The sequence below is a fragment of the Lactuca sativa genome, chromosome 5 (genome assembly GCF_002870075.4).
Source record: "Lactuca sativa cultivar Salinas chromosome 5, Lsat_Salinas_v11, whole genome shotgun sequence".
NCBI lineage: Eukaryota > Viridiplantae > Streptophyta > Magnoliopsida > Asterales > Asteraceae > Lactuca > Lactuca sativa.
This window is the reverse complement of record NC_056627.2, coordinates 228,724,826-228,733,784: the sequence shown is the minus strand read 5'-3', so window position 1 is coordinate 228,733,784 and position 8,959 is coordinate 228,724,826. Positions and strand designations below refer to the sequence as shown.

General features: G+C 32.5%; 2 protein-coding genes across 2 annotated transcripts; one reads left to right on the top strand and one right to left on the bottom strand.

Moving 5' to 3' along the window:
* Positions 1–867: 867 nt before the first annotated feature.
* LOC111881907 (probable anion transporter 6, chloroplastic) lies at positions 868–4,789 on the top strand. Its single transcript, XM_023878295.3, has 15 exons — positions 868–1,375; positions 1,497–1,642; positions 1,751–1,850; positions 1,941–1,993; positions 2,082–2,156; positions 2,252–2,332; positions 2,428–2,489; positions 2,748–2,815; positions 2,909–3,021; positions 3,120–3,156; positions 3,236–3,331; positions 3,412–3,553; positions 3,869–3,921; positions 4,333–4,419; positions 4,507–4,789. Exons 1-15 carry the CDS (start codon positions 1,016–1,018, stop codon positions 4,606–4,608), a joined length of 1,575 nt encoding a protein of 524 aa, XP_023734063.1. The 5' UTR covers positions 868–1,015; the 3' UTR covers positions 4,609–4,789.
* Positions 4,790–4,885: 96 nt separating this feature from the next.
* On the bottom strand, positions 4,886–8,578 carry LOC111881906 (heparanase-like protein 3). Its single transcript, XM_023878294.3, has 9 exons — positions 8,105–8,578; positions 7,195–7,231; positions 6,828–7,014; positions 6,561–6,709; positions 6,251–6,481; positions 5,869–6,058; positions 5,669–5,794; positions 5,486–5,585; positions 4,886–5,349 (listed from the first exon to the last, which is right to left on the bottom strand). The coding sequence occupies exons 1-9, from the start codon at positions 8,348–8,350 to the stop codon at positions 4,966–4,968; spliced, it is 1,650 nt and encodes a 549-aa protein (XP_023734062.1). The 5' UTR covers positions 8,351–8,578; the 3' UTR covers positions 4,886–4,965.
* Between the last annotated feature and the right edge of the window lie 381 nt (positions 8,579–8,959).

Below are 8,959 nucleotides of genomic sequence, written 5' to 3'. Positions count from 1 at the left end.
AATTATTTACTTTTTCATCTAACACTTAAGTATTTGATACTGTTTGTGGAACTTACATATGTAATTCATTTTAGAGGTTCAAAAAGAGTAAGGAGCTAAAAGTAGACAAAGTGGTATTACATGTCGGCAATGAAGCACCAGTTGTAGTCCAAACGATAGGACATTTTGAATTATGTTTATCAAATGGCCTATATTTTAGTATGAGTAGAGGGATTAAGTCTCGTTCGAGATATAGGTGGTGTTAGAATTAGTTTAGTAGGAGTATGTTAGATTTGTTGTTCCAAAAAAATGACCTGTATTTATTGCTAGTCAATGTATGCTTGATTACTACTATAATCAGAAATGTCATTTCAGTTTTCCATTTAAAGAAATATGGTTTTACTCATCAATTTGTTGATGATAATATTCATTCATTCTTGAATGAAATATTTTATTTTAAGGCTAGACCAATAAATGAAATTTATGAATTAAACCCTGATGATTTTGTAAACAATAAATCCATTTATCATGTTAACACATTAAGAGCGTGTTCGGCATACAATGTTTAGGAGCTTCCGTTTTCTAGTTTTTAAGAAAACGCTAGTAAAAAAGAAAAGTCTCGTTCGGCGACAGGAGCGTTTAGCTTTTAACCTTAACAAAACGCTACCCGCTACCCATTAACCGCTACCAACTAGTTTTGCCGAACTAGCCTTAAGTGTTGTAAGTCCATTAAATCATAAGAAAAAAAACTACAAAGCACATGTAGGCTAAAATATTAAAATTGTTGGTTTGTTCCCATTTGGCAAGAAACCAAATAGTTTGTGGATCATTATGTAAATTTCATATGAACAGAAAACATTTGACATGAGTAACCTTCCAATCAAATCGGGGCCGCAAACCAACTCCTCCGTGGCGCCATTTGGTCCTCTCTTAAAGTAGCGTTCTTCATTTTCTCTTCTACACAAAGTCGAATACTTCCATAACACTGTGATTACTTCAAACAATCCTTGCAAATTTCCTTGTTCACGTTCAAAAAATGGCGAAATTGTTTACATTTAGACCAGACACCAATTTATCATGTCTTTCACAGCACAAATTTCGCCGTTCCTCGAACAAACGGTTCTTAAAACCATCATCATCACCATGTTTACTAAATTCAAGGTCTTTAAAAGTTTCTTGTAGCATCAGGGAGAAAGAAAATATCGCAGAAAACGAGAGAATTTCTCCGATAGTTACCGGGCTAAAAGTTGATGATGAATTAGGGGAGAAACCTGGAATTGGGATTGAAAAATTAGGGCTGGAAAACTTGAGTTGGCCTCCTTGGAAGAATGTTCCTCAAAGATATAAACTCATTGGCACTACCTCACTTGCTTTTGTTATTTGTAACATGGATAAGGTAAACTCGATTTTTCGTATTTCCAATTTCAGTTTTCTTTTTGCTGATGATCATTTGAGATCCTGTACGAAGAAATTACTGATTTTCCATAAACTGAACCCTAAAACTGAATTTCTTGTAGGTAAACTTGAGTATAGCCATTATCCCAATGTCGCATCAGTTTGGATGGAGTTCATCGGTTGCAGGATTAGTGCAATCATCATTCTTTTGGGGATACGCTTTGAGTCAGTTACCCGGTGGTTGGCTTTCAAAAATATTTGGTGGGAGGTTAGTCTTTAATCGAACATTTGTGCACTTTAGTTAACGATCATATAAATATGATCAATAATACCTCATCTTCCATTCACCATTGCTGCTTCATGAATCATGATGCAGGATTGTTCTTCAATTTGGCGTTTTGACATGGTCACTTGCCACAGCACTGGTTCCTGTTGTTGCTGGATTTATGCCTGGGCTTGTTTTTTCAAGGATTCTTGTATGTTGCTTTCCTTCTGTTCAAAAGAAATCTTACCAATTTCCTAATTTCTATAAATATTTGTGTTTTTTAATTCCCATAAATTCTCAGGTTGGAATTGGAGAGGGAGTATCACCTTCAGCTGCCACAGATTTGATTGCTAGGTATGTGAATATGTGATTAAAAGATGTGAATGTGGGTCCCATTTCTTCAGTCAACTTCATTGACCATGCCTTTGACCTTTTATTGCAGATTAATTCCATTGGAAGAACGTTCAAGAGCTGTCTCATTTGTATTTGGTGGTTTAAGTGTTGGAAGTGTCTTAGGGTATGTAATATGTTACTTTATTTTTAAAACAAGCATAAATGTATGTCATTTTGTTATATAAAAAACATTTTTTTTAACCAATTGACATACTCCAGGCTTCTTTTAGCTCCCCCTTTGATTGAATCTTTTGGATGGGAATCTGTATTCTACATGTTTGGCTTGTTTGGAATTATGTGGTAAGTAAATGTAGTCAAATTAATACTATTTGAATAAAGTGTTGTTCTTTCTGTCTACTTGGGTATTGATTTAATGTATAACTTTGTGTTTAAAGGTTTTTAGGGTTTCAATTTGTTGCAGAAGACCAACCTTCAATCAACTCTGGATCATTATCAAGTGAGAACATGTGTTTTTTACTTTTATAAATAACCCTAGTCAAATAGTTAATGTAATAAATACGATTACAAAAACCTATTTTTTGAATAAAGTAATATAAACCCAAGTCGACATTTTCCACACAATAGGTTGAAATCGCCTCCTGTAACTGATGCCATTGGTTAATTCTAGAACATTTCTTTATTTTGGATTATGGGTATTTTGGGTATTTGTCGAAACCTAAGCCAAAATTCTTTTATCTGTCATGTAAAATTACAGGGTCTCAGTCAAATCCAAAGCCAAAATCATGGGAAACTTCCATGGAAGAATTTGGTGGCTCCCTAAACGTAAGAAACATAATTATTTTTCTAAATTTCCTCATTTTGCACCTTTTGTTTTTCAATTTATGAAACTTAATTTGATTTATTTTTCATATATAGGTACCATGGAAGTCGTTTTTCCAAAGTAAAGCTGTATGGGCGATGATATATGCTCATTTTTGTGGAAGTTGGGGTCATTATTGCTGTTTATCTTGGCTTCCTACTTATTTTAGGTGATAGTTATAATAAATAATTACAATTACAATTTTTCCAAAAACAAAAAGTTATAAATAATTACATTCCCCATTAAATGTTCGATTATGATATGCAGTGAGGAGTTGGACTTGAATCTTACAGAAGCTGCATGGGTATTTCCGTAAATCATAATCTTTTTTTTTTTCTTTTTTTTTAGACCTAATATTAGATTACACATATTCTTGAATTTAGGTTTCTGTTCTTCCTCCACTAGCTTCAGTTGTTGTTACAAGCTTCGCATCACAGTTTGCAGACAACTTAATCTCTAATGGAGTCGACACAACTGTGGTATGTTCATTGTTCATGCACGTGGGACCCACAAGAAGTTTGATTTTTAATTTTTAATTTTTATAAAAATCATTGTGTAGGTTCGCAAGATATGTCAAACAATTGCATTTTTATCCCCTGCTGCATGTATGATTTTGTCATCTGTTGACTTAGGGTTGCCTCCATGGGAAGTTGTTACTATTCTTACTGCTGGTTTAGCATTATCAAGTTTTGCTTTATCAGGTAAATTTCTTTTTTACTTAATGGGCTTAATCCATATTTTTTTTCCTTAATGGGCTTAAATGATCTTTTAATGGGCTTAATTGATATAGTGTTTCTTTTTGAATTGAAGAAAGTGTAAAGTACACAGAAAGTACTTTCCATTAAGTTTTACTATTTACAAATTTGCACTAATTTCTTTTTCTTTTTCGTACATTGCCTCAAGTGTATTATTGTTTTTTAAAATATATTTTAAACATCATTTATCGAGAAAACATTTAAGGGAAAAAAAAGAAAGAAAGAAATAGAGCCTTAATATTGTCATTTATTTGGGTGCAGGACTTTATTGTACACATCAAGATATTTCACCTGAATATGCAAGCATACTTTTGGTATGTTCAGTTAATTCCAACCTTTGCTTTAAATGAGTTTGTGTGTGTGTGTGTGATTTAATTAATATCTTCATTTTGTGTTCTTATTCACAAGACATTGGTGAAAAAATAAATATGAGACCCACAAATTGTAGTAAATGGCATAGTCACAGGCTATGTTTCTTCCCTTTAAGTTAGAAATTGTGGGACCCATTTTAATTTTTTGCATAAAGAACACTATAGTTTACAAGAATGACGATTTTAGACATACCATGGAAACATATATGCAAAAAAAAGAACATTGTACTAAACTCCTTTTATCTGAAACTGCTTATTGTACTCAAAAACGACAATTTTTGTTCAAGTTTTATGTTAAAACTCAATAGTTGTCAAATTACATATTAGACCCTTAACTTTGAATTGTGCATGCAGGGCATCACCAATACAGTAGGGGCAGTTCCTGGAATTGTAGGTGTTGCTCTCACTGGATTTCTTCTTGATTCAACACATTCATGGAGTGTAAGAGTTTCATTAAAACCTTGCTTAATTTCCATTTCTTCAATAAAAATAATTTTAATAAATTTTTTATTCTAATATCATGTACAGATGTCACTCTTTGCACCTTCAATTTTCTTCTACCTCACGGGTACAATCGTATGGCTAGCATTTGCAAGCAGTAAACCTCAAACATTCAAGAAGATAGATTGAAAAGCATAAGTTGACTTTATTGACCACAACTAACTTGGATCCCTTCAACAATTTTGATAGAAGGTGACTATAGCTTTTACTAACCAAACTCTTTGTATTTATATGAATTTGTAGCTATAATTATAAAACTTCTTGTAAATCTTTTGCTTTGTTATAAAAGTTTATACAACTTGTCTCCTTATGGATGTGAATAAAACTCTAAAAGAGTGAATCGGAAAGAATAAAGATAACCACCCTTTTGCATAAACATAAATCAAGACAATAAAAAAGTGTCAAATGAGGAATATAATCTATAATTCAATAACAAAAATGGAACTGATTCTCAGGTTCCATTTCATGTGAATTTGGTTATAGCATTTAATCACTACTACTACAAGCATAGAAAGTAAGATGAGGAATATGAGCAAATACAATAGAAAAAGGAGCAACACGTATAGGCATTGAAGAGTTCACATATATAGGCTCCAATGGTGGAATCTCTTGAGATGAAGTTATTTCCAACTCTTTTCCATTAAGCTTCATTACTTGACTATGTAAATCCCCATTTTTTGGTGTTAAATGATATTCTTCTCTTGTCCCTATTCCACCAGTCTTGTTATTTCTTGGATTGTTTACTTTATGATGATGATGATGAACAAGAGATCTTAGTTTATGCTCCCTCTTCCAATTCATATATGAAGACAAACTTACATCCACTGTAGTTGTGTTGTCTAGATTGATCAGTAAAACCGTTATTCCCGTCTGCAATATACGAAATTACTTTATTACCCTTTCAGTTTATCGCTCTATATTATATACTCAATGAGATAAAAATTGTAATTTTGTGAAAAAGACGTAAATGCCCTTTTCATCTTCACATCAAAACTATCAAACTTACAGATTCTTTGGCGCAATGTGCGTAAGATCGTATTTTCTTGGTCCCTGTAAAATTTGTGGAAAGGACCTTTCTACCCATCAACCGATGCCAAAGAAGGGCACTGTTAAGATTTAAGAAAGAACTCACATCAAATTACAATCTTTGAAGGATGTTAATTTACAATTTTGACCTCAAAAGTCAAACCTGTAGTAATCTGGATTTGGTTCAAACGTTGTAGTGTTGAGCAAACCATAGTTTCCTCCTATCAACGTTTGTCTACAGTACGTTTTCGTGTCATAAACAGAAGACATCCCTAGCTGATCCAAGTACCTGTTCAACAATAGCCACAAAAGGGTATTTTAGTCTTTTTTTCGCATCCAATAGAAAAAAAGATTAAAGCTTACCAGAAACTAAACACAAATGCATTTGTGACAAGATTATGTCCACTGTTATAAGCACCACCAGCTTCACCAACCCAAGCAGAAGCAGATGTTACAGAAGTCTTGAGAATACTTTCAAGTTGCCTAAATGTATCAGCTTCTCCATCAAGATAAGATGGATCCAGTATCTTTTCAACAAGATGTTGATCTACCCCTGTTTGGAAATCCAAAAAAGATTCCAACTTTTGAGTTTTCACATCTAGAAATTCAAATAACTCATTTCAATTTTACAAAAAAATGCTTAAATTCAAAGAAATAGCAAAACATATCTACATTCCTATGTCTTAATAAGAAATTGTGAATGAATGAAAGTACATTGCTATTTCTTGCATATAAAAAACAATACCTGGGCCAAGATTGTATATGTGATGAGTGATTATGTCTAGAATTTCGGGTGTTTTGTCAACAAACTCCTTGAACCAATTAGCATCAAAAAAACCACCAGGTGCAATTATCCTTGGTTTAATCTCAACACCTTCATAGATTTCTTGAACTATGTTTGCTAGGGTTCTTGTGTCAAAAGCATATTGAGATGCTGATACTCTTGTTCCAACTCCACTTCCACTCAACTCATTCCCTATAAAAAAAAAATTCAACAATTCAAAACCATTTTCAATAAAAGAAATTCATGAATTGTAACAAATAATTGAACTTACCAAGTTCCCATGCATACATGGTGTAATTCTTTTTAACTGTATAACGCATTAAATATTCAGAATTTGCAGAGTCCCAAGCTCCTGTAGCTGATCCATCTGCTTGTATTGTCTTCCCAGAAAGTGCGTTTAATCCAAAAATAATATTAGCCCTGAATTTAAAAGTAAATAAAACACCAATTATGAACATTTTTGATTAAATATAACAACATGCTATAAATGGAAAGATTTTTTAAAAAGTTAAAGTGGGTTGTTGATATTTATGGTTACCCTGTGTCTTTAAAGAATGTGTTGAGTTGATCCCATCTGGATAAAGGTAGGCATCCATTAGTCCAACCGAATAACATTGAGTTGTTTTTTGAGAATTGATTGCATGGTTTTTGGATATCGTATTCTGTTTGGTAAATAAGTTTGTCTTGTAATGTTCCTCCTAATCTGATCTTTAATGTTGAGAAAGCTGCATAAATTGTTAAAAATATATATATATATATATATATATATATATATATATATATATATATATATATATATATATATATATATATATATATATATATATATATATATATATATGTTATGTTAATATTTTGGAATTGAAAGTAATGTGTTTGACTTTTTTGGTCAATGGAGTCGTTACCTTTGATGGCATTCTGGAAAATTTTGTTGTTTAGATCCTGTTAATGAACCCGTAAAAGAAATTAATAGCGAGAAGTTAATTGAATTTATGAATTCGAAACAGAAATATGAAATAGTAAATAGTAAATAGGAAATAGGAAATAGGAAATGACGTTTTGAATTTTTGTAACTGTCGTTTCATTGCAAATCAATAACTGTTCTTCACAAAATAATAAAAGATTCTTTAGTTTTGGACAAATTACTTTTAACATAAATCCAAAATTTATCTAAATTTGATTGATTCTTGCAGAGTAAAAAACTCAAAAAGATCTTAAATCAATCACTGTTCTTCATAAAATACTAAGAGATTTTTTTAATTTTGGACAAATTAATTCGAGTATAAATCCAAAATTGATCTAAATTTGCTTGATTCTTGCATAGTAAAAGACTCAAAAATATGACGAAATGAAGATTTAGTTGCAACTTGCAATATCATAAAATCACACACTAAACACGCCTCAAAACACACATATAAATCCAATTTTTATCTAAATTTGCTCAATCTTGCAAAGTCAAAAACTCAAAAATATCAAGTAATTGATGCCAAAAATGCCAACAACGTGAAATTTATAAAAATTACATGTAGATTCAGTTATTTCAGTAATTCACATACTAAAAAGTAAAAACACCTCAAAAGACAAATTTTACTGTAAATCCAAAATTTATGTAAATTTGTTCATTCTTGAAAAGTCAGAAAACTAAAAAAATATCAAGAAATAGTAATTAACGCCCAAAACGGCAACAATTTAACTTTTTTTTTTTTAAAACCCATGTAGATTCATTTGCGACATCATCAAATCACACACTAAACGCACCTCAAAACACACACACACACACACACAAGTTTCAAAACAGAGAAGAAGAAAACATACCACATTGAGGAGGGAAGCATGACCCCAGCTACATGTGCCATAATCACACTTCTCAGGTGGCCACCAATCCATAGTCGCACAAATAAAGTCGCTATCAATCTTTGCAATTGAACTTTTTCCATTAATGACAAGAATACCCTCAACTACATCAGTTACAGCTTCAGTTTGCGAATCCACAAGATTGCAACTGAAACTGATCAAAAGAACCAAAATGCAAACACCCATTTGAAAATTCAAAGAACCCATCTCGAAAAAACTGAGCTTTCTTATAATATGAAGCTCAAGAATGATATATATAGATTTATGTATGTATATATATAATATTCTGTATCTATCTGTTAATGGGGACAGACATTGAAGATCAGAAGGAGATGAAAAGATATAAAAATTCTTGCTTTGTCATAAAAGGGGGAAAAAGATTTGCGTTTCTTGAATATTTTATAAATGGGAACCAGTCAAGATTTGGTGTTTGGATTTGGGGTTTTGAGCATATTTATGGAGATTAATTGGAAGTGGGATATGGGTGGGGGTGGGGTGGGGTAGGGTGTGTGAGCTGTGTTTATGCTTTGCTTTGGGAAAGTTGAAAAGGATCGCTGAACATACGGGGAAAACGGTGGTGACTAGTGAGGGTTTTGTTGTAGGTAGTAACCTAACCAAAACCTTTGGGGGGGGGGGGGGGGGGGTAGGGTAGGTTAGGTGGGGGTGGGTAGGGGTCGGGACCTTGGATGGGTGATGCCGAAAATGGAAAATGGATCATCCGATCATGGATGGGTTGAACTTACTAAAGTTTTCACCTGCCTTATTTTAATAATCTTGCAAGTGGTGCCATTATTTTTTGGAAGTTTTATATACTTT

What these genes read in the sequence shown, in the direction of transcription:
- LOC111881906 (XM_023878294.3), bottom strand. Translation starts at nt 8,350, where the DNA reads ATGGGTTCTTTGAATTTTCAAATGGGTGTTTGCATTTTGGTTCTTTTG. An exon ending in ATGCTTCCCTCCTCAATGTG is followed by an intron (nt 7,232 to 8,104) that starts GTATGTTTTCTT and finishes GTTCATTAACAG; the next exon opens with GATCTAAACAACAAAATTTT. An exon ending in TTTCCAGAATGCCATCAAAG is followed by an intron (nt 7,015 to 7,194) that starts GTAACGACTCCA and finishes CAATTTATGCAG; the next exon opens with CTTTCTCAACATTAAAGATC.
- LOC111881907 (XM_023878295.3), top strand. Translation starts at nt 1,016, where the DNA reads ATGGCGAAATTGTTTACATTTAGACCAGACACCAATTTATCATGTCTT. An exon ending in TGGCTTCCTACTTATTTTAG is followed by an intron (nt 3,022 to 3,119) that starts GTGATAGTTATA and finishes TATGATATGCAG; the next exon opens with TGAGGAGTTGGACTTGAATC. An exon ending in ATCAAGTTTTGCTTTATCAG is followed by an intron (nt 3,554 to 3,868) that starts GTAAATTTCTTT and finishes ATTTGGGTGCAG; the next exon opens with GACTTTATTGTACACATCAA.